The sequence below is a fragment of the Gallinula chloropus genome, assembly GCF_964237585.1.
Source record: "Gallinula chloropus genome assembly, chromosome: 5".
NCBI classification, from domain to species: Eukaryota; Metazoa; Chordata; class Aves; order Gruiformes; family Rallidae; genus Gallinula; species Gallinula chloropus.
The window spans coordinates 4840996-4866184 of record NC_140090.1 but is presented as its reverse complement, the minus strand read 5'-3'; the positions used below and the strand labels follow the sequence as shown (position 1 = coordinate 4866184).

The 25189-nt window shown below is 40.9% G+C and overlaps 1 protein-coding gene across 1 annotated transcript in view; it reads left to right on the top strand.

The window, feature by feature from the left end:
* Nucleotides 1-24889: 24889 nt before the first annotated feature.
* ARHGAP15 (Rho GTPase activating protein 15) overlaps nucleotides 24890-25189 on the top strand; it is a gene marked incomplete at its 3' end in the record, with an annotated part of 314335 nt that continues 314035 nt past the window's right edge. Inside the window, exon 1 of the mRNA XM_084264739.1 lies at nucleotides 24890-25069. Coding sequence (XP_084120865.1) covers nucleotides 24905-25069 — 165 coding nt within the window. The 5' untranslated portion in view covers nucleotides 24890-24904. The remainder of the gene's footprint in view (nucleotides 25070-25189) is intronic.

Sequence of the window (25189 nt, the reverse complement as noted above, 5' to 3'; positions counted from 1 at the left end):
TTGAAATGCTTAGCAAAAAAAGATCTTGAAGTTCCTCCATCAGTAATCAGACCCAGACTTCACTGGAAAAAAAATTCTTTTTATATTTAGTTATGAAAAGCATGCTCTTAATTATAATGATGTTCATTTAAAAAAATGCCTTGAAAGACTACCATTTTCAATTCAAAGGCTCTTAAAAAAAAAAATCTGAAAAAAACCCCATAATCTACAGTAAATCTATCCTGGAAAAATATTAGACAGAAAAACATGCCAACTGAATGTATATGATATCTATGTACATCTATAAGTGTGCATATGTGCACTTTTCTTCAGAGAATCAAGAGGTTTGGTTCAGTCTCCTACTTTTTCACATTTATAGAAGTATAAGAAGTGGTTTAATTTGATGAAATCAAACATTCAATGAAAACAAAGGCATTAGCTCTGAAATAAGACATCAGTTTTGCAGGGCTATAGATCCTTTGAACTTGGATGACATTGTCTCTGAGGACAAGATGTTTGATGAATTTTAGACTTTAAAGCTGTTAGAAGGAAAAATTAGTCCAGAATATTTTCCTGTATGATGGGAAAAAGAAAAAATAAAAATTCACTCTTCAAAAGATGAGGAAAAAAATGATGTCATTTTCTATTTCCCTTAAGTACCTTTCCTTCAGATGCCTATATTGGAAGAGGCTCAACAGCTGTGAATTTTAGGGCTTCTGCTCATGCTGATCTGGGCATTTTATGTCCTCTCTGCACAGATTATTGAGGAGACAAAAAAAAACCACCCTTAGAATGCAAGGATAAAGGGATATATGGGTCTTAAAAAACATCACTGACTAATTTTAATCTATTAATTTAATATAATCAACATAATGATTTGTGTAAAATTACGTTACCCCTGTTATATGCCAAATCTGTTAAGAACAGCTGCTTTGCATTCAGTATATCATAATAACATACACTGTGGAGTTATAATGTTTAAGTTTTTTTCATTGAGGTCCTATTTTCGATTTGCAAACTTGTGCATGAGGGGAGAAAGGCTGATGCCTCCTTCAAGCCGTTGCTGCAAAAGGTGATAAAAAAGAACTTTTGGCACTGTGAAGAAAATGACTAATGGGTGCCAGTTGGGTTTGCAGACCCTGTTCCAAGGGTAGAATAAACCAGGATTAAAACAAGTCTTGTGGAGAGTGTTTCCCCGGACCCTGACACGCCTAATGTTCAACACTTGTTTGCTCAGAACTAGAAGTGTCAAGATAGACCTGAAACAAAAGTGAACTGATATAACACAGGTGGGAGGGTGGACTGAAGGGACTCTTAATTTATTAGAGTCTTTATAAATGCACAGAGGCCACAGTGGAGATGTGGTGCTGGTGGTGCTGCTGAGACTCCCATCCAAGTGCAAGGCAAAGGAGTGGGGGCTGCTACCCGCAGTGCTACACCTAACATCTTAAAACTCCCTCTTTTCTACATCCAAAATACTAAAAAACACTGAAAACATTCCCTAACCCTAAATACCACTTGCCTTTTGAACTGCTTGCTAATGATGCGTTCTCTCCTGCTGCAGAGCCCATCTGGGCTAATAGAACCAATGGATCTGGATGAATGTTTTTCACAGCTCAGAAGGTGTAATTCCAGCTGATAAGAATATTTTTGTAACATTTTTGCTAGATGCACCCCTGACATCAGGCAAGAGTGGAGATGATGTAAACTGTCACTAGGGACTTGTTATCGTAGTGTAAAGGTGATTCCTCTGTGATAACCTACACAGGTAACAGCAGCGTCAGAATAGGGCAGTGCTGTGTCCCCCTTAAGTTTGGCAGATACAGAATAAGGGGCTCAGAAAAGTAAGATTGCAAGTGTGAATCGGAGGAAAAGGGAGGACAGAGTGGTCTTGAGAAACAAGGGAAAAGGAAGTATATGACTTCAGAGACCACACACTACTCAGTTTAGAAGGAACCGAAAAACTGGAACAATCTCAAAAGCTGTCGAGTGAAGGCTGCCAGTTTTCTATTTTTGTCTGCTTGAAGCAAGCTGAAATTAAATGTCTTTGTGTGGACGTGCCAGAGTGGTCTGAGTAAAGATTTCCTTATCTTCTGTAGGTGGCTGCTGTGAAGAAGTCTTCCAAGAAGTGCAAACAGCCACCATATGAAACCCAATATGAAACCTGGTGACTATTACTTGCACTGGCGGTGAATTTCTTTTTACTCTCCCCTCCCACCCCCCAAATCTGGATATTCCCTTTCCCCAATAACCAGTAAGCTTAGCTGACATCTCCCAGATCGTATGAGAAAGTACAGTAGTGATTGCCTGTTAGAAGGAGGAAGCTGAAGGAGAAGGGTAACAGAGTACAGCCACGTACAAAAACTAAAAGTATCCTTGTGTCGTGGGTTCAAATCAAATCATAGGAAGTGATTGGAACTGATGTACTGAATTATTTAATTCAAGGAACTGCTTCAAGTCGTTGATAAACTGATTTATTTTTTTGTTTCCTGGTCCATTTCAGGCAGCATAGTCAGAAGCTTCCGGAGGTGGACACAAGCGAGGACAATCATCAGTCTGCAGAAGAGTTTTACTTTCTGCATCTGACTTTCTCTTGTTTATATTGACTTCTTCTGCCACAACTGCCCGACTCTTGCTGACGATGGCAGTGTGGGAGGGAGCAGAGCAAGGACAGAGCCTGCCACACGGTTAAAAGCTGTATTACGAAGAGGCAAGCAATGTCTACAGCCTTATTTCCCTTTAGATTTGATGGGGGGCCACATTATTTTTGTGAGTGCCTTGTGTTGCTGTATGCTTGCGTTCATATTTTTATGATTATGGGACTTGATATATGGTAGCAGTGAGCCTCTTCTTCCTTAAAGGCTGAAGAGAAAAGAAGACAGTATCCCAGAACATCTCAGCTTTCTTCTGCATTCATCCACAGCGTAGGATTTTACAGGGCTCCGTACTTTCCCTGCTGTTACTCACCATGTAGCTGAAGCTTTTTTAATAGAGGTAGAACCAACACTGGCTGGAGTATCATTTTGATATATCAAGGACAGCCATTTCATACTGTGAAAAAAACATTGACAGTCTTTGGACCGTCTCCAGTCAACAAACTATTGGCATTGGATAGTCTAGGTCATACCTGAAGCCAGTGGTGAACACCAGGCAGAAGAGAAGGGCTTTGGAGAGGATTTTCCTAGCGCCAGTTTGTAACTCTGCCTTGATCATGGGTGCACAGATTAAGATATTGTCAGCCAAAGCGGGTTGACTCATTTGTCTCTTTAAGGTCCGTTATTGTGTGATGTAAAACCACCTTTTTGGCAGTTTGGTATTGTAGCACTTTTAGCACTCTGAGGCCTAACACTCCAGAAAATGCATTTACACTGCATTTAAAGCTTGCATGTAACTAAATCCTGTCAAGGAAAGTCTTTACATAATGCATCAACATATGCTGTGGTTTTGTCTCTTTTTTAGTGCAGTGTAGCTATACAATGGGTTGGAATGACTTTGCTAAGTTGTTAAAAATAGCCCTAGGCAAAGCTGGCCTTTAAAATAAGTGTTGAGATCACTAAAACACCTGAGAAAGAGAAAGAAAGGGACCAGCTTGGATGTAGGTAAAACTTTCTTACTCATTAACTTTAGTATCCTAATTATTATTATTTTTTAACAGTGAAAAATGACATTAAGTAAACTTGAAAAATGGTGAGTGTTAAAACACATTGTTTTCTTATATCTGAATATGTCTAAATCCAAACCTCATTCTAAGGCAACTTGATCTATTAGGAAGTGTCCAGAGAAGTCTTTTCCAAATATCTTCACTGTTTTGAAAAGTATAGCTGTTATCAAAACTTTAGCAGCTCAGCTATTAAGAGATGTTTTAATGCAAGATTGTTTGTCTGCTGAAATTTGAATGTTGTGGGTATTAGACCTCAAGTCACAGGTCATATGTTTTTTTTTCCATACAGCCAACATTAAAGAGCAGGAAAAGCTCTACAGATCTGTTTTCTACCACCTGTGAGAATTTTTTTAAAAAATTAAAAATCTTCAGTGCTTTTAAGACTGAGGTAAGTAAAAGGGATTATTTAAGAGAAAAAACAACTCAGAGCAAAAGGTTTTGGAAGATGATACCAGAGTGTTTATAATACATGTTATATTTGAGAGGGTTGTATGAATTCAACCATTACTGTAAATTGACATCAACATTTACATGCAAGCTCCTATGTAATAAGCGTTTATTGCCTGAGCAGGTAATATTAGAGACTGTTGTTAACGTGGATTATAAACTACTGGAGCTGTTACATGTCCACATGCATGGCCTTCTCAATATATAAGAATGTGGTCCTAGAAATGTTTTTCCTGGGATTAGATATTCAAAGCCCTTATAGCAAATAAAACAACAGCTACTGACTGGACTTCAGCTGTCTGAGCAAACAGTTGCTAGGACCAAGAGCAGGAATTACTGTCCATGTAGACTTACTTCTTTGTTCTCCCTTTTAATTTAAACATTTAAAAACATGCTACAAATATGAAAAAATATAATTTCTCTGGTGAAGAATGTGGGAAACAATATGTTAGCTCTTCATTGTCACATAGCCTACCAGTTTCATCTGGTTTTTCTCAGTGAATTGCAAAGTTTTGGAACTTTATCCATTTTCATTAATAAAAAATTTTCTTTTGGAACCAGATATTGCATGCACAGTTGTTCTTCCAGGCTTGTGCCTGCATGCTGTCCAGGTTTGTATTGTCTGTTATGGCTTGATTTACCCACTGAACTAGGTTTGGCACTGGGTGTCTGCTGTACGAGCCAGGCTATGGGCTGCCTGTCAGTCATCTTGACAGAGTAAAGGCTAAAGTAAGCAAAAAGAATGAAAGTCGAGTTTTCTGTCCCACTAATGAGACAACTGCTCCAGAATAAGTCTTGGAATCATTGCTTAAGCACCTGATGAAACTTCTGATATTACTTGAATTTACTATAACAGAGTTGGTAACAGCTGCAAACCCCTCAGGAGTGATGTTTAAAACCACTGGTTTAGCCTTAATGCTCTACGGCCTCGGTTATGAGTTATGGAAATCTGGATGTTCCCCAACCTGATCACATGCCCTGAAGCAATGACACCATCAATCACTGAAAGAGGGACAAGAAATCTGAGCTTCAGAAACAGTGCTCCATCTCTAAATTGCACAGCAAACACACTCTACCTGTTGAGCAGCAGCCGGTTCCAGGTAATGTCTGTACAGTTTCTATTTCCTGTTTAGTTGTACTTTGATTAAATGAGCTCTTAGATTCCACTAAACTGTTTTTCTTGCACATCTGAAGTATTTTCAGCCTTCCAGAGATCACACAGGAAGCTGGTGCTGCATAAGTTTGAGCAGTATGCAAAGCTGCCACCCTTTTATAGAATTTTGTCACTGCTGACATACTGTCAAATGGATGCAAAAGAAATCAGGAGAAGTATGCAACTTGTCTTGAAATGTTAGGTGTGCAGTGGAAGACATTTTCATGAAAAATGTCATGTCCCCAATAATTTAGGTTTCGGACAAGGCAACACAGACAAGTTTTGCTGGAGTATTTTACAGGTTTGCTGATGTTTTCTTCCTATTTTAGTGATGAAGGTCTTGGCCACACCATTTGCAAACATTTTCTAATTGTCAAAGTGCTTTAGATGGTTTTATCTGAGGAAAATCTTAAGATCTACCTGGCTGCAATAGATCTTTTCAATTAGTGGTTCTCTAAAATTTACTCCTCATGACAAAATTAGTTGAAACACACACTGTTTTGAAAAGAGCTTGCAATTAACTAGTGCTGCCACAGGTTCTTCAGCCACTGACAGTTGGTTTGCAGAAAAACATGGTACTGCTTTCACACATCCTCACACCTGGGAGAAATGGCCCATCACCATTTGTATCAGCAACTGCTTTTTCTTTCCAAAATCCCACTTCTAAAAAACATCCCCAAAACACTGTGCCTACAAAAGAAATGGGATTTTGGTTTAGAATGGTGAAGTCTAGCTTTCATGCTGTTCAACTCCCTCTCTGGGAGTATGTGTGTGCATTACCTCTTGGCATACATAGCAAGTGTTGGGGCACAAGGACAGTCTTGGTTCTGACTTTGTGTGGCCTTTAGCATAATTGGATCTTTGGCCATGAAACAGAACTTGGAGGAGTTATTACAAAATCAATAATAATGTAAGAGTCACTCTGTAACTGAACAGCTTTGCCATTCCTTTGGCAGCACTATTACACCCCTTTTTCTAGCTGGTATTTTTCTTGAGTCCCTGAAGGTCTTGTTTCCCATGTGCTTTGGTAAGTGCACAGTGTACTAAAGCTGTTCCTTACAGGAACTTTCTAGCAACTTTTTTTTTTTTTCCCTGCAATAGCAAATGATCTCATTGCAAATCAGTTTTCTTTGCAGCCTTGTAAAGTTTGTCACAATCCTTTTCTGGGTCTTCCAAAATTCGACTCCAGCCTCAGCCCCAGATTTTGTTTCCTAACTATCTCTGCCTTTTCTCCATGGGATATTCTGCAGATTCCTCCTTTAGGGTGCTCAGTTAGTTGCTTGCTGCCCAGGCAGAACAAATCTTCTTGAAGAACTCTGCTGGTGACAGTAGTCAATGGGGTTCCTTTTTCTGTGTTGTTTGGGGCAAAACCTTTTACTTCAGGATGACCTTGAGTTTTCTCAAGTTGTATGGCAGCTCTTTGATTGTGGGAGACAACAACAAAAAAACCCCTCTATTTTGCCAAAGCATTAACAGAGGGCTCTGCAGCCTGAGCAGCACCATGGTGGTCCACTCACATGCAGCATGACCACACTGCTCTGCGAGGGAACCCCTGCTGCTCCAGGGACATGAGCCCTCATTTTGTAAGTCAAGCTAGAAACACCAGAAAGATACTGCCATTGCTGAAAAAAGGCCATGGGGGAAGATGCTGGTGAAGGTCCATGCAATGGACTCTTCTAGAGGTGTGGAGGGGCAGAGCTGTGTCTGAACCCATTGGTTCTCTGGGTTGCCCCTGCCTGAGCGGGACCGTTATGGTGTGAGATGCTGCGGGAAGTGAAGCGGGGCAGCAGCTGTGTGCGCCTGTGCTTCTCCATGGGCTGCTTCATGGAGAAGTGTTAAAACAGAAAATCCAAGAAACAGAAGTGTTTATCAGGCGACCTTCACCAGGCAAGAGCACAAGCGACTTTTTACCTTTTTTTTTGACTAGCAAACTCTCTGTTTGGCTAGAACTTGCTATTTTATAAGTTTGAAGCTAGTGTCACGTTAGCTAAAGCCACATTTCAAAATAGCAAAGCAGATTTGTTACAAGCTATTTATTTCAGTTCTCAAAGGGTTTCATTGAAGGTAAGAAAAGGGAAGTTGTCTTGAGGCTTAGAATTGTAATTCCTTTCAGCATTTCCTTTTAAACCTCATGTTTACCTTCTGCAAAAACTAACCCTCCCTGTTTGTTGCAATTACTTGCTTCCATACTTTTAAAATTTGGCTTTTTATCCAATCCAGAAGAGTTTTGCACTAAACCTGGGTGTAACACACTAGTGAGATGCTCAGCTTCTGCTTTTGCAGGAAGTGGTTTTATTTTCCTGCTTTCTTTCTGTCTTTATGAGCTTAACCCCAATGCTGTCTTTAGACACGTGACCTAGATGTTTTCCGTTTTTTTGAAATACTAAAACTGTTGCTGGTTGATGGCAGTTTGAGATGAGACAACGACGTCTGTGAGGCTGTAGGTAAGGAGCCTTAAATTCATCTTAATGCAGTTTAGGAATGCTGTTGCTAAAGATTATTAAAAATAATCGTAACTGCATGTGTTTTGTATGTGTTCAGTAGGGTTTCTGTTAATTACAAATTGTTTTGTTTCTGTTGGTATTTGTGAATTTGAAAGCAATGTGCAACAGTGTAGAGGGTACAGATGCGAAATGATGTTTTAAAGTTAAAATTAGCATTCAGAATCTAGCAAATCTCTTGCATCCTGTGCAAGAAGCAACTATACCTGACCTCCAGTATCCTAAACCATTAACCACTTCTCTTATCCCTGCTGTTACTAACTAGTTGTCCCCAAAAGGTAGAAAAGGCTGGTGGCACTGACTGGGGAACGAGGTTAGATGATGTTTCCCAGCATTTGCCTTTGCCAGATGCAATTCAGCCCTGTTTGATTAACTGTCTTTCCTGCTGGTGGCCACGAGGGAGGTGATTCGTAGCAGTGGATACTGTAAGAGTTAGTGAGTGGTAAGGGTACGTGTCTAGTTCGTACTCGGTATCGCTGGAGATTGAAGAGAACAAAAGATCTCTTGCCCTGTTTGGTATCAAAAAAACTTGGTACCACTAGTCATCGCTGATGTGACTTGGAATGGGACACAGGGTGGGATAAAGGACATTGTACAAAACCTATCCATGGTTTGTCTATGGGCACTTTTCATGCTGTACCTCATGGCCTGGTTCAATGAAGATGTCATGGTAGCGAGTTTCCTGCATGAGGCTGTGTAGATCCAGACTGATTTCTCCCTTGCTTCAGAGTTACCCATGAAAAAGGTAGTTAAGTTGTCCTAGGCCCCCATCTCACTTGAAATTTCTCTGAGGAAAGATAGACCTGTGCTGCAGACGGTAGGCAGGCACTGCACTCTGGCCTCCGAGCCTTACAAGGAAATAACAACTTAGGAAGATGCTTGAATAGCACAAAATAACACTTTCATTATAGGCCACATAGGAGGGCTGGAATTAGCAAGATTTGTTCTACAGTGAAGATTTGTTTTCCCAGTAAAGTGTAGTCTGTGGCAAACTTTGTGACACCTACTCGTGTTTGTAACTGATAGGCTTATCGTAAGAAGCAACTTGTTTTCTTTTGGAAATATGGGTCAGAGTTGAAAGATATCGCACAGGGCTTGAAGCTTATTTTGAAATTGTGCATACTAATTGGAGACAGATTTTTAGCCTAGTGTTGTAAGCCTACATTCCAAATTTTGTATACTTTGTGGAGAAAAAAGAAGAAAAAGCTGTCCTGCCTGCATTCAGAAATCAGCACAGACAGGGAAATTGTATAAAAAGAACATGTTCTCTAGCTGGGCTGGATTTGTAGTGGGTTTTATGTTACTGCTGCAGTGTCTTAGAGTCATTTGAAATGCATTTTCCACAGAGCTGTGAGATTTGGTAAAGTAGTTTGAATTCTCAGACTTATTTTTCTTTATTTTCTCCCTTCCCTGCAACGTACCTCTTTGTGTCCAAAGGAAATTCATTTAAAAGCGGCATCTCTTGTTCACTTTACCTCTCAATCCAATTACATCTGGAACATACATTTGTTCGTTTTCTTTTCCAAATAGAGTGAACAGCTGAAGCACTCCATATTTTAAAACTCCTGCTGCACACTATTATCGAATTACAAAAAACACCCAAACTTTGCCTTTTTGGCAGTATTTGTTGTAGAAACTTCCTTTTGCTTTCATGCAAAGAGACACCTCGGAAGAGGTATTCCATCTTCTGACCAAGCATGGGGTTGTGGCCCCTTGACAGCCCCTCTCACCAGGGCTGGGATTGCCAGGGCAGCAGAGGTGTCTGCATCAGACCATGGGGCTTGGGCATGTTCCTTCCCACCTGGAGTGGGGCAGGAACCAGAAACTGAAATTGTGAGGGACACATCTTGGTTGTTCTGATGTTTGGGTGGCACCACCACCACGAACTCGTGTGGAGCTAGCTTAATTAAAATAGTTGTATGTAGCTGTGGTTTGATGTCTCTGTTTCCTTTCTGGTCCCAGAAGTTATTGCTGCTTTGCAGTGAGAGGTACAAATGAGGTGAGTCTCAGGCCAGGCCCTACAGTGTAGTGTCACGTGTTGAGCTTGGAGTGCCCATCGTGGTAGCTAGCGCTTCAGTGAGTATAGATTTGTTCTCTGCTAGCAAATCCCACAGATTTACAGTGATGGGAACTGCTGTCTTCTCATGTTTCTACTGTTTCTACTGAGCCATTTGGGGCTCAGTAGGTTATAGGCAGTGTCTTCTGAATTTTTTTGAAGCTCATGACAAGCAATACTGAAACCTGCCTGTTTTTCTTGACTTTTTTTTCTTATATGCCTCTCTGCTGTGTCAGCTCAATCAGTGTGAGCTGCTAACCATTTAATGAGTTGTTAAAGCTGCTAAAAACTGTCTTTGATGTTGGAGAAGTCTGTTAGTGCTTACGCGTGTTCTGAACTCGGAACCTGAAATGCGGCATTTGTACAGAATGTATCCTTATCCTGTATATGTAGGTGTTGTTTGGGCTGATCTCTTTTGAAGGCAAAACAAAGCATCACTTGAGGTTTTGAAGGCAAAGCAAAGCATCACTTGAGGTCTAGCTGAAGCCTCTATGTTCACTTTTCCACGCAGATGCGGCAAACCTATTTGTTGGTGCTACAAAGACAGAAGCTGGTATGGGTGGATACCATCTTTATAAAGCTGCTTTGATCATTTTCCTAGCTTCATTTGTTGATAGCATTAGTCCTGAAGAAAAGGAATAGGATATAATTTTAGGACAGCTTTTGATCCCATATCTAACTTGATAATTTAAGTGCCGTTCAGAGCATAACAGCAGATTTCTTTACCTGGTTACACAACCTGCACAAAACGGTCCCTTTTTACATCCTGTGGTGGCTTTCAACCTTTTGCTGCCATGAAACTAACTGCTGTAACGCCCTTCCAGTCTCTGAGCAGGCTGAAGGCCCTGGTGCCTTCACCTTCCTCACAATAGCACACTTTCCTGTTGGGTGTGCATTGGGGAACCTGTGAGCTTGGTCTAAGTCAGTTGGCACCACTGTTACCTGCATCTGAAAACTTGCCATAAAGTTGGTTTACTTCAACAAAGCACTCTTGAATCTTAATTTCACTGATTTTCCTGTTTCTCATCAACAACTGAAGGACAGAGGAGGTTGTTCTTTTGCTGTATTACATGTTAAGTTTGTGCCTTCACTCACTTGACATGTCAGTCTTCCCTGCTCTGAGAAATACTATAAAGAGGGTGTCACAGAGACTGACTACAAACAAACACTGCTAGGTTCTCATTTGCACGGGTACTTCCTCAATGCAGATCTATTTTTAAGAGTGAGACCTCCTCTTGCAGAGTCTGTGGAGTCCCATCACCTTTATTATAACTTGAAGAATTGTGGGGTGCAAACTTCCTGTCAGAGTGAAATAGGAGCAAAAGAAATGCTATTCAATGCATTATATTATTATTATTAGTAGAAGTATTTTAAGAAGGTTCTCTGAATAAGAAAAGCTGGCATTGGCATTAATTTTCTGGGCATGGATCTCTAGATGCTGCAAACTGACCATGGAGCAAAGCTAACTGATGCTAAAGCTCAGTCTTTGGACATGGCCAGGTTGTGCTGGAGCTGATTGTCAGTGCATTATTAGGTCATGCAGAAGTGACCCAGAAGTGTTGAGGTCTGACATGTATAAAAGCGAGTCCTGTTTGCCAGAAAGCAAGAACCCAAAATTCATATATGCTTGAAAATTTTGGCCTGTTTTGTCTTCATTTTTCTTTATTTTCATCCTAACTTAGTTTTCATGCTATCTTACATAACATGAGAAGGAAAACTGATATGCTAAACAGGCACAGCCCTTGAGCAGATCAACTCAAAGTGACTTTTGATTCCTTCTTCAAGACATCCATCAGTTTTCAGCAGAACTGCAATGTGGTAAGAGGGGAGAGGGAGAAAAAGGAGGAAGGAAAAACAGAAGTGAATGTGGCTGATAACTCAAGAGACCTGTTTTAAGTGTGTTTTTGCTCTTTGTTTCTTATTTCTTTTCCTGCCACACCCTGAGCAAAGCCACCACTGTATTTGGTGCTGCTGAATCAGACACCGAAGCTCCTCTCTGAACCCTGCACAGAAGCTCCTCCTAGGCAAGACGTGGTGCTTAGCATGTGTACTTGTTTGCCTGCTGCTCAGGATGTTACTAAACTCTCTTCCTTTGAGGGTGAGGAGGGAAGTGACATAGATGTTTTTTGAAGAAATTTGAAAGTTCTGGAGTTTTACCTCCAAGAGTCCCCTCCGTGGCTGGTGGGTTCATCACCAGTTCGCTGGGTGTCAGGAAGTTCTCAGGATTTCTAGTATCTCTGAGCAGCTGTGGGTCAGGAAGCACCTGCTGCCTGGCTAGCCAGGTGTCTGCTTGAGGCAGTGCATTTGGAGGAACGGAGCACTCCACAGTGTGAGAATGGACCCAAGAGCGACACCATGTCCAACTGATCGGGGGATACCGAGCCCATGTGTTGATGCTGGCTGGAGTATTACAGGAGAGCCTGGTGGTAACACCATGGGTACCCATGGCAAACACCAGCAGGAGCTTCCTTGGGCCCTCTCAGAGAAAATAATATTTCTAGCAAATGGTTTTGCTACAAATAAATTGACATTAGGGAAGTCTAACATCAGACTTTCCAACTGGCCGAGCTGTTCTGACATGCGCTGCCTTCGTAGTTCGGGCCAAGCACTACTGAGGCTTGATCTAGCAAGACCGATGTTTCTCATATCAACAGTGTGTTGCATGCTTAGCCACTTCATTAGGAAAAAAAGCATGAAATATCACAAGTAGTAATGAATAATCACATTCTTGGGGTTTTTTTGGGGGGTTTTTTGGACTAGGAGGTGGCACTAATCCATCTAGTCTTTCTGGAGTGCCAAAGGAAGCAGAAACAGCCCAAGTAAAAACATCTCAGTTCTTCCTTGTTCATTAATCCCTAGGTCCTGGTAAAGGCAACTTGTCCCCCCACTCTTAGCAGATGTTTAGTGAAACTCATCCCTTTGAACCATTCTTGAGTTTCCTTTGGAAACTCTAGCACTGGCTCTGGATTGAGTAGCATGTAGCTGGATAGACCTGAGGTGTTCAGAATTGCTGCAGAGGTTTTAATTGGAAAGCTTCTTTTCTAGTTTTAATCTTCATCTAAAGTTTTGGTCTTTTTTATAAAACTCTTTCCTCAAGTGTAAGTGAAGGAATCTATTAAGATGTGGAGGAAAAAAAGAAGGTATAAAATAGAAGAATGGAAAAAGTTAGAAGCAGAGATTTCTTACCAGCTTGTATCATGCACCAAAATACAGATGTTTAGGGAACAATGTAAGGACATTTTAACTTGGGCACGTAGGACTGCAAGGGTTCACTCGAGCTGGGCGCAGCAATTTCAGCCAACAAGGGATTTGTGGAGTCCATCATCTCTGCATGTTACCACGCTACCTAATAAACCCACAGCTGACAGCAGATGTAACACTTATTAAGTATTTTTACTCTCAACAATGTTGGGGGCAGATGAATGGCTGCCACTTCTCTACGACTGTTGGTGTCTGCACACAGACCTGGCCCCATCGCACTCCTGCTGTCGCTGCTGCTGACTCTGACTTCTCCTACTAAGTGCAGCACATCTGCGATGGGATTGGTGGTGCAGGTAGGCTCCAGTTCCCTGGTCCACAAAAAGCATGCATGCAAGGTTCCTGGACTCATCACCAGTTTTCATGGTCATCATGACCAGTTTTTGTTGGTCCCCCACAAAATAATGTAGCTTTGCAGTAGTAATTTTAGATGTAATTTGCAGAGCTGGTGCCCAAACTACTTGCATAATCAAATAAAGTTGGGGTTGGGGTTTTTTGGCACCGCAATACCCTTGGTATTTCCCTTTTGCTGAAAGCAGACATCTTACCTACACAATGTGATATGAGATACTATCACATAAAGCAAATGCTTTTGTCTTCTCCCCGCTTTGCTGTGTGATGCTGAGGCGCGGCGTGGTGGGGCAGGCAATCCTGCTGCCTTATGCTCTACTCTGGGCCACAGCAGAAGCTGCCGGAGAAGAAAGCCAACTGGGGGCCCCAGGAAATGCAGAAGAGGGGCTTGCTTGAGGCAAGCCACAAAGAATTTCCCCTTCTAGTTCCTGCTGTAGCTTAAAAGTTTTCTCCTAAAATCTTAGGTGCTGGCTCTGCTGCGTTTCACAGCAGCGTCTCTTAGAAGAGCAGCGCTGGGAGCTCTGCAAAGGAAAGTGGAGATGGAGTGTGGGAACAGATTAAAAGTGTCTGTAGCTTTTTTTTTTTCCCCCCTCAGATGGGAAGTGGGAGCAGTGAGAAGTAGTAAGGGAGCAGCTGCAGGATCACAGCACAAAAACTGCTGCAGATATGTACGGGGGAAGATTGAGAGAGGGTAGCAGGGGCTGTTTCATGTGCACAGCACGGGGAGTTGAACATGATCCCTGGCAGTTGGGAAGGAAGGTGTTTTACTGACCAAATAAGGAACAAGTCTCTTGTTGTAGATGCTATTGGGGCAGCCAGTGTCAGAAATAAATATCCTTATTACAGGTTTGGTGGGGGTTTTTTGTTTGTTTTGGGTTTTTTTTAAAGAAATAGTTTTATAAGTTTACTTTTTTTTTTTAAAGTCTGAGAGGCTTTAAAGCCTTCCCTGCTCAATAACTTTAATGTCTCAGTTTGACAGACACGTCTTCTGTAGGATGATGGATGTAAAGAACTGCAAAATCGATTAAGACATGGCATGTGTATTTAAGCTACTAAGTTGTGGGAGATCTTTAAAATAGCTCTCAGCAAAAGTGGTAGAGATTAAACCAAGTGCCACTGCTTCTCCAAAGGCTTAACAGAGCTGAAGAGGGGCTTTTTCCTAGTGAAGGGGATGCTGCTGCTGCTGCTGCAAAAACTAAGGACCAGGAGGCCAACCGAGACATGTCTTGTAACAGCTCCACGTGTTCAGTAGTGCACAACTGACTTAGAGGTAGAGTGGGATAAAACTTGTGTGTAATCTTACTCAGTGATAAACATGAGGGTCTCGTCTACCACAGCTCAACCAGTGGAACATGTGGTTGTAGAAGAATGTGATGCAGGTCAGACATGTGCTGTAACACCCTACCTGAGCTGGCCTTTGTAACAGCTTGTTTGTACAGCCACTGTCAAAATGAAACTGAAATTTCTGTTGGCAAAGCTCTGAAATTCAGAACTTACAGGAAGTTTATTTCTTTGGCTACTTGCAGCAAGTTTTTAGGTGTTTAAAAAATATTTTTTCTAATACAACAGTTTGCTTTATGGTACTAACTCTTCTACTTCTCCAGAGAGTTTGGGCTGTTCCAAAATTACCATCACCACATGTCTAGTTCAGGTAAGCATAGAAAGTTTGGATGAATATCTGAATCTCTGTGAGGAGAAGTTCTGTAAAATTGAGCTGGAAGTATTTCAAGCAGTCTTACTTTGAAATTTCTGTCACTTCTGCTTCTGCTTGTATCTGTAAATACTGCAAGAATAACCTTTCCCATAGTATCTCATCACTTCAGATCTGGCAACATTAAAAGTAACAACACTTTTCTGAACATTTAGGCTATAGGAACAGATTTCTTTCAAGCACCGGAGAAAATTTGTGATTCTTATGTGATCTTCCTAGAGAAAACATTAGATTTTTTAATTTTTTTTTTTTTTAATTCAGAATTAGACAGCTTTAAACTGAAAAGTTATCATGCAACAAGCATCAGATACAGGTGTAAAATGAGTTTAGAGCTGGTCAGTCTTACCTGGGGTGGTTGGAAAGCCGTGCCTTTACTCTGTACTTATCTGCAGTGTATAGATTTATAGCAGAAAGGAAGTAAGTAGAAGAAAATTGTCTTCTCCTCATGTGTTTGGTGAGGGCAGGTCAGGAGTAACCAAGCATTCTATTCCACACTTCTCAGGTCCTATTTGGTGCCAAATCAATTAAACTGGTATGATGTTTTACGATGCTGTAAAGTACTCTCTGTCATTGGTCTAATCCAAAGTCTAAACCATAGTGGCTCTGATATTCAGTGTTGCAGTATGCGTTTGGAGTGTTACATATCAGATGACATTCCTAGTTTGTCTTTTTTATAATACTGTGTATATATGACCAATATTCATCACTTGAAGGATTGTAGTCTAGCTTGCACAGCATGGAAAATGGAGGCAGGTGTCGTGGATCAGATGCACTCCAGAAAGAAATGAAATGAAATGCGCTGCCAGCAGGAAGACCTAGAAGTAGCAATTTTTTCCCAGGCATGTTCTTTTACATATTCAACTGAATTTCTACTATGGACGACTGTTCCTAGAACATATGCAGGCCAAACTGTACACAAAGGATACTTTTAGCTTCAAGTTCTACTTGAAACTGAGATATTAAATTGACACAGGAGTGGTGAAAATAGACTCCATTATGCTATCCCATATGATATATTGGGACAGACGAACTTTTGAAACAACTGTTACCTTTCCTGAGACCTTCATTTGTAATATGATTAAGAAACTAAATGATGCAAAAAGAGACGTGACCATATGTAGTTACTTGCTGTTTTGAAGAAGCTCTTTTACTCTATTGCACGTGTTTTTTGTCGTTTCAAGTAACATCCTCACGATATTACCTAGCAAGATCTTATTTCTGCAGGGAAGTCCTGTAGATAACAGGGCATGGAGTTTTACAGGATTAGAGTTGTATCTGTAGTCATTAAGTATGGATGTGAGGAGTTTGTCATTGTATCTGCACAACTTTGGAGTCGTAACTGTCTCCCATTCTCTTCCCTTTCTAATTCTCAGGCCGTTTCTATCCTTGTAGGAAAACATCTCTGCCCCATAGGGCACAAGTAGCTTTTCTAGATCCCTATTTTTCATCCTATTCTGCTATTTTTAAAATTACTACATTAAGCAGGGAACAGACACTGGTCCTCTCAGTTATCATCCTCTACAGAATTTCAGAATGACGCAAAGGAGGACCTGAAGGTACCTGTTTAAATCCTCATTGATGGCCACTGCCTGTCTAGCAGAGAGAGTTAAATTTTTTGCCTTTGTGTCTCTCATCATCTAATCCATGAGACAAATCAATCAGCAATTTGTAAGGATTAATAGTATTTTCATTGCAACTGTTTATTTGGTTAAGGTATTTTGCTGCCATCTACTAGAAAGTAGATGGACTCTATCAGCTGTCTATTATTTTATTTCATCCTTCTGATATTTTTAGTGTGTAAGGTGTTATTTCTAGATTAGTGAAAAGGAAAAAAACACAAACCAAAAAACACAGTGAATATTCAGAGCATTAAGACACACCTATTTTTAGCTCTGCAGTCAGTGTGCAGGAAATCACTGAAACATCTCACTTCAACAGGCTGCAAGGTATCAGGCAGTGTAGGCAACCCGTGTGGGTCTGTTGACGTACCCTAAGTTGAGAATCACGTGTTCCTTAATATGTGTGGTGGCTGCCAAGAATGAGAAATGAAGTACTGTATTTTAAATACTTTTATTCTTAGGAATTCAGTCACCAAAACAACCTTCAAGTTTAATTTTGGGTCTATGAACATCCAACTTAATTACTGCTGTACAATGGTGCAAGTTTGTGTCCTTCCCCCTGCAGCCTGTGTATTTCCATACCTGGCTCCCTAGGACAAGCAATGCTTTGGCTTTTCTCCTTGGGTTTGTTTGATGTTCCTTTTGCTTTGCTGTACCTCCATTAACTTCAGTGGATTCACTGCAAACCTGAGATGAGGATCAGGACTTAAAGAACTGTCTGGACCTGCATGTCCTGTGTTCTACAGACTAGGAAAAAATATTTTTGATGATAACACACTTTGTTCCTGCTGGTTATTAAGCAGTGACATTTCAAGTGTGAGAATTAGGCAGTTATTAACGAAGAGTTGTTTTAAAATATAACTGTGTTTTGATAGGAGAATAAGCCAAAAAGTTTGAAATGGCCTTTATATCACGGACCAAGTTAAAATATCAGGGGTAAAAGATTCAATAGCTGTTTAACACAAGTAAAGTTTGAAAATGCTTTACTTGTATTGCACTGGGAAGTCTACTGCGATTTGGGCCAAATTGTGTCAAGAGATTAGCCATTATGTGCATCCTTCACAGGCTGGGTTTGCATACCTGAGAGCATAAATAAAATTGTGAATACTGTTCCACATGTGGTAACAGGGAAATTCTGGGCAGTGAGTTATTTCTACAAGCAAAAGAGGAAAGATGTTTTACGCTTCTTTTTGGCCACAGGAGAGGCATGGGTAATTGTACACGTAAATCAGAGATGCCTGAGGAAGTCTGAGGGGCATTTCTGCTTTTACATGCAACAAGTCCTCAAGTGCTGGACTAGAAGACAGTGACTACAAAGCCAGCCTTTAGGCATGTGAGGTAAGACAGCCTCCACGATCCTTGTTAGTGTTGTCTGTTCAGTGACACACCACCAAAAGTCTTAATATGGCTGTAAGAGGTGGAAAAATTAAGATGAGGTGTGATAATGCTGATGAGCATGGATTTCGTGGCACTTGGGACTCACTAATGTTTGCTGATGAGTTTGGGAGTTTTCTTGATAAGGGAAACTGTGCTGTTGGGTTTAGGACATTTAACGTTTTACAGCAGACTGAACTCAACATGAAATTCTGTTTTATCACCCAGGCGATAGCGATGTAGCATCAATTCTCATCTCCTACTCTGACTAGAGATAGGACCAATGGTTGAAACTAATACTATATCCTAAGTACAAGTTATTCCAGGCTAGATGATACCTTTCTGCAAAGAAGGCATAAGAATATTACATCTGCTTTGCATTTCCATTACAATGGGTTCTTCTGTTCTTCTAGTAATCAGATAAACTGGCTTCAGGACTCTTGTGGGCACCAAGTCAGGATGCTGTGTCCCTCAGCAGCCTTTGCTGTTTGTACCCATGCCCTGGGTGCAGATGTGTGACATGTTAGCTATGAGACCAGCATAGCAAGGATGGCTGGAAAAAAAATGAAGACACAGTAGAGTGCAGATAAGAATAATTGAAAAAAGCTATGTGGCAGTTTGCTTGTAATTCCCTCTCTTTACACACAGCTTTTTCCATCTGTCCCCCTTTAGTTCCATCGGTTGTGTGCTCAGGACTTACCACCCCTGAGCTGTACTTCAGCAGAGATAACAAACAGAGTAGCAAAGGCTAAGAGCAAAACCCAACAGCAGAAGTGTTTACATAGGTGTGTTGATTTTAAACACTTCTTTCACAGGCAGAGCGGTGTGTTTTCTCCTTTACAAGAATGCTCTGACTCACCACGTGTGTGGCATTAGCTTGTTTTTTCATTTGTTAACTCTTAGTTCCTCTTCCTTTTTTATGGTTTTTCAGGCTCCCAGGTCTAGTGTAATGGTGAACTTACTGCAGGTTTTTATTCTTCCATAATATTGTTGATCTAGGTTTCAATGGATGCTCTTCATATACAGCATCATCTTCAGCAGAAGGATGCAATTAGTGAATATAATGAGATGCACTTTACTTTTTGCAGTGTTTTCACTTTGCTGTGTTGAATGCTTTCGTGTTCAATTTACTTCTGACTTGATAGTGGTGGATGATATGTTGTAAGGAATGAAAGTAGAAATCAAAAGATTATTCTGATAAATACTGAAAGTTATATATATGTGCTTGACCTCATGGTCTTGAAATCCAAGTGTAACAAATTATATTAATCATGGACAGATTATTTTCCCTTTCTTGGATAAAAGTACTGGCTACAACTTCCACTTGGTACAAGCTGCTACCAAACTAACATTTGCATTGTGTCTTTCACTGTATGTAGCTGTAGGAAATGTAGGCATAGCTCAAGCCCAAATTTGGAAATACTGCTATCCTCTTGTTTCTTGAAGAATTCATTCTTTGCTTTGTAGGAAACCTATACACTAACAATACTAGCAAAACACACAAAATAAACTTCTTGGGGAATGCCAATCAATCCACTTGTTATATGACCACTTTCTAGACAAAGCAACACGCCAACGGGGATTGAAAACCTGAGAAATGGGATATGAAACTTCCTGGAACTCCATGGGCTGCTGTAGGAGGGGAATGACTGGCTGTCATTGTTAGCAGTGACATGAACAATTCACTTTATAACTACTTTTTTTTTTGCAAAAAGCTAAAATTTATCTTTTTTTTTCTTTCATGAAAATTATAATAGCAAAAGGAAGGGAGGTGTGGATTGTTTTTCATTGGAAACTTAACAATATGACTTCCTTTCCTTTATCATCCCCTTTCTCTTTTTGTAGAGAAAGGGCAGAAAAGTATTTTTTTTGCCATCAAAGGAAAAATGGAACTAATTTAAATAGTTTCACTCTTATCAAACATCAAGGCTTAGTGAAAACACTGCTTTTAAAAGAAATGCCACCAACAAAAAATGTTCTTGAAAATAGTTTTACGAACACCCAGAACTTTGTGAGGAAGAATGAGATCTGATCTCCACAATTTGCTGTGTTATTCTTTTAGCCTGGGCCTGATTCTCAGAAATGAGATGACTTTACTGTGTGCAAAAATTTGCATCTGCAATACTCATGCCATTTTTCCCCTGTAATACTCATTGTTTTCACACCATGAGCTGGAAAGTTAACTGTACATCTAACATTTGGGGTTTTAGGATCTAACCGCTGATCTGCCAGACATATAAAATGTCCCTTGACTCTTTAGCAGCCACCTCACACCTTTATCTGATGTCTGAGCTCTGGCTTCTGTTCAACCTGATTCACCTGGGAGATGCTGTGCTACTTGCTGGAGCAGGCTTGTCTCCTCTCTGAGCATCCCAAACACATGGATCAATTTGTGTGACGTGACTGTAAGTGTTGGCCCACTGAGGCTGCACTGTGGTTTAGCCCCAGCCAGTAACTAATACATAACCAGTTTGTTCATTCCTTTCCCCCAAGGGGATGGAGGGGAGAATGGGAAAAACAACTCTTGGGTTGAGCTAAAGGCAGCTTAATAAGATAACAAAGGAACAAATACAAAACAAGTGATGCACAAATGCAATTGCTCACCATGTGTGGAAGAGAAATAACCAAACCAACCCACTGCCCAGGCTGTTTCAGAGCAGTGATCCCTCCTCCCAGCTCACTTCCCCAGTTATATCCAGAGCATTTTATATACGACGGGGAATATTGCTCTGTCCCATTGGGTCAGCTGTCCTGGCTGTGCTCTCCCAAGCACCTGGCAGGGTGCACCTGGCACCTTGGGCACCTGGCAGGGCATGAGAAGTTGGAAGGTCCCTGACTTAGGGTAGACGTTACAACTACCTTGTGACAACTAAAACATCTGTGTGTTATCATGATTCTTGTACTAAATCCAAACCACAGCTACTAAGAAGAAGGAAAATTAAGCCTATCTCAGCTGAAACCAGGACTAGTCAAGAATTTAATTTGAAGTGTGAACAACTTTTTCCTTTTCTGAAGGTTTTTGAACTCCTGAGGATATCTCCAAAAATGGCTGAAGTGGTTTTGCTGTCCCAGCCAGAAAGATGAATTTTGTCCTTTCACCTCAGCGGTGTTTCTTGTCCCATCAGCAAATTGTTCTACCCATTCTCCAGAAATTAAAGATCTCTTTTCTCACATCCAATGTAATCTTTTATTTCCCCATCGTATGAAACAATTTCCCCTTCTTTTATCATCTTCCCAACCTCATCTCAAGGATTATTCTTTTACCTTTACTGTTCTCTGACTTTCCTCTACTACTACTCTACAACCTGTCACTTCTGTTCCACAGCGCCCCAAACCGCCTACTTCCATGAGGTTTTTTCAGGGTCTTCCCTAGTCCCTTTCTCTTAGGTGAACACCTTAGAATTATGCTGCCCCTTTGCTCCAGGAACCCTGTAAAGAACAGGGAGGAGGGATAAAGTCTGTCTTGGTTTAATGCCTTTCTCCAGCAAATCAACCGTAGGAGGTTTCAAAACAAAAATTTATATCCAGATGCTAACTATTAGCCAAAAGGCAAATTAGCTAATTATATAATGAACATGGAGTGCCTCACAAGCAGTTGCACAGGGCTTGGCAGCTCTGTTTTCCAAAGTAAGTGAAACGAATCCCCTTGTAAAACTAACCCAAACTTGGCCTTGATGTTGCTAATCAGAGTTTGGAAGTATCAACTCATAAAAGTGTCAGTTAGGATCCTTTTTCTCTTTTCTGTTAATAGTTTTTTTCTGTTTCCTGACTGTCTTCCCCTCTGACACTCTTTAAAAAGTTTTTAAACAGAGAAAAAAAGAAAGAAGAAAAAGGGAAGGGAGTAAAGTGTAAGTACCACCAAATCATCCTTGCAAAAATCAAATGCGACCCGGTTGCGTTTGCGGAGCCCATATTCAGGCTGCCATCTACTGGCATGTAGAGCCGACAACGCTGGCAGGATCTCCATGGAGTTTGGGCAGCAAAGGATTTCTCTGGAAATCCTTACGGAGAAACTTTTGTAGCATGAACCTTTTCTTCATATCATGCAAGATCTCCTTCAGATTCTGCAGGATCTCAACATGGTCTACACCAAGAGAAATAAAATCTGAGGGAGGAAATGCTATGGTTTTGGGTTTGGTTTTTTTTCTTTTATGGGGGTTCCTGTAATTTTAGTGCCTCAGAAAGTCTCCTTGTAATACTCTGATGTGTGAGAATTAGTTCCAGTTTTTGGGAAAATTAGGTTAGTTCCAATTTTGGGGAAAAAAGGTTCAATGAGATTAGAATAAAAATTTTCAGAAGTCTTTGCAGACTTGTTATTTACTGAGCGTGCTCCTACTTGAGATCCAGGGCATGACTTTGTCATACTACTAAACTATTTTTTATAGCACATCATGTACTTGACAACACCAGAGACTACCTAACTGAAAGTCATAATGCTCCCAAGAAGAGATATGTCAGAGTTTTATAGGTGGAAGATTTCAGAAGAAAATCTGAGATGTGCTCCAGCCAAACATTGGATCGGTGACAGAGCCAGTGTTGCTCTCGTCTCTCGAGTCTGATCAGCTCTCCAGCCTGGAGCCTACTGAAAATCTGTTGAGAAGTGATTTTGGTTTGATACCAACATGAAATACAAAATGGTTTGACTCTCCAAGTTTAGAAGGAGAAAAAATCCTTTACGGCTTAGTGCTGCTACAGACCTTACTGCCAAAATGGCAAAGTGTCCTTGTGACATTGGTTTGAGCTGTGACTGCTCTGAAGGGTGGTGAGAACTACCTCAGTGAGGAAGAATACACAGTGCCATCTACCAAAGGTCCACAGAAAAGAGATTTCTCCAGCATTGTATACCAGTGCTGCAGAAGTAGACACGCATGCTACCAAGTAGCAGGAAGCTGCTTTACCCAATTTTTTCTCCTCTGTTCTGTGGTTCAAGTTTTGCAAGGATCCTCGAGTAACTAATTTGATGGAGGAAACAGCTGATGAGTATAAGCTTTAGTGTTGCTTTTACTGAAGTTAGTGTTTCTATCATGGCAGGTAACATTGAGTGAATAATGGCTGGTGGTATGAGTGTGGTAGATCATTGGAAGAGGTTGCCCAGAGATGTAGTGAAGGCCCCATCCCTGGAGATATTCAGGGTCAAGGCTTGATGGGTCTCTGAGCAACCTGATGTGAAGATGTCCTTGCTTACTGCAGGGGGGGTTTGAGTAGATGGCCTTTAAAGCTACCTTCTAACTTAACGCATTCTATGATTCTAGTATTGAAGCACTTTCTTCTTCTAATTTCTTTCCTCAAGAGTGCTGTGTTTCCTCACTTTTCCATATCTCTGGCTGTATGTGTTTAAATCCCCCTGAAGATATTAAAAAAACATCTGGACATGGTCATGGTCAACCAGCTCTAGCTGGTCCTGTTTGAGAAGAGGGGTTGGACAAATTGATTTCCTGACACCTCATCCATCCTCAACCATTCTGTGACTGTGTGACCTCTCATTATTGTCCTGGTAAGAAATTGATTTACTGGGGCTAAGAGATGGTGCAGCCACGAGAGCTGTGTCCTTCCACCAACACAACAGCTGCAGGCTTGTCCAGAAACATGTAGCAGTGCCTTTATGTTCCTCTCCCACATTCACACCAGTAATGTATCTTCCTCTGCTCTGATGCCTTCATAGAAACAGACTGCCCTGAAATCAGGGATTTTCATCTTTTAGAGTCTTTAAAGGTTGGGGAGATGGTGCAGGAGAAAGTTCTGCTTTTCAGACCTATTTAGAAAATGATGATTTTCACTAGTTTATAACTGCACTAAATGGATTTCAGTTTCCCTGTCTCCAGCAATTCCAGCTTACATAGTATGTCTTCCTTATGCATTTTCTTGCATGTTTACATAGCAATATAAATAGTGAGATTGCTTGTAACTCTTGCCACTTCACCCAGGATTTATGTATGTTAGTGCCAGGGTCAACTAGGGGGAGAAAAACAGAGCAACTGTTATACTCTGTCCTGATATTTTGTACATCACTGTCCTGATATTTTGTAAAGGGAATATGAAGCAGCTCTTGCTGATGGAAAATATTTTGGGAATTTGAACAGCTACAACAGCTTGTTGAGTTGCACTATTGCTGGGGTAGGGTGTTGAGCAACAGAACTGCTAGAGAAGGTGATCATTTGGTACATGTTTTCCCTGATCCCTCCAGGGTCTTCAGAGCTGCTGGGCTCAAGCATGTCCTCACTTCAGAATTTAAAATAAGAACAGAGAAACAAATACCCCATCCGTGCCCTTGGTAGTATTGTTAAGACGAAGGGAAATTGTATTAGATCTGGGTTTGAATCTAGGACACTAGCAGGGCTGCAGCATGGTCCTGTAACGCGCTTGTAACATGCTTGTATTGAACTGTGGAGGTAAGATATGTTAATTGGCTTCACAGCATGTTGTTTTCCTTTGCAAGATTTAAAATGTGTAGTGTGAGCAGGGCCAAAGACAAAGTGTAGTGGCTGCCAGCTGGACCTGACAGAGGCTTGCAGGGAGATTACACCATAGAGGAGAATGGCTTTTGAGATAAGGATAATCTTTTACATAAACTAACTCTTCCAAGGCAGTTTGGATGAGTGAGTGATAAGGACAGTAATAAAACTACAGGCTGACACAGCTGATAGTTATCCTGGTGTTCAAAGATGATCAAGATCTTGCCAGCAAAACTCAGCTTCTTCTCCTGATTACGGTAGCTCATAACTGGCATCGATACATTTTTGTGTGAAGGGTCCCCAGATTAATGCTCTTATGTTCTTCAGGTCAACCCAGTAACCATGGAAAGGTCTACAACTTCTGATACGGCCTCTGAAAAGCCAAATCCTTCCCACCACAGTACGGGGGCTGTTCAAATGAGGATCAAAAATGCCAGCAGTCACCATGATAGACTGAGCCAAAGCAAATCTATGATTCTGTCCGAGAATGTGAAAGTCGCTGAGCCTGTAAGTAAAATACCACTATTTTTTTCCAAGTCTTCCAATTTTTTAAAACCTACAAAATTATCTTAAGTGTGGTTATAAGATACTGGTTTCATGCTCATCCTTTTCAAGGAGGGATTTAAC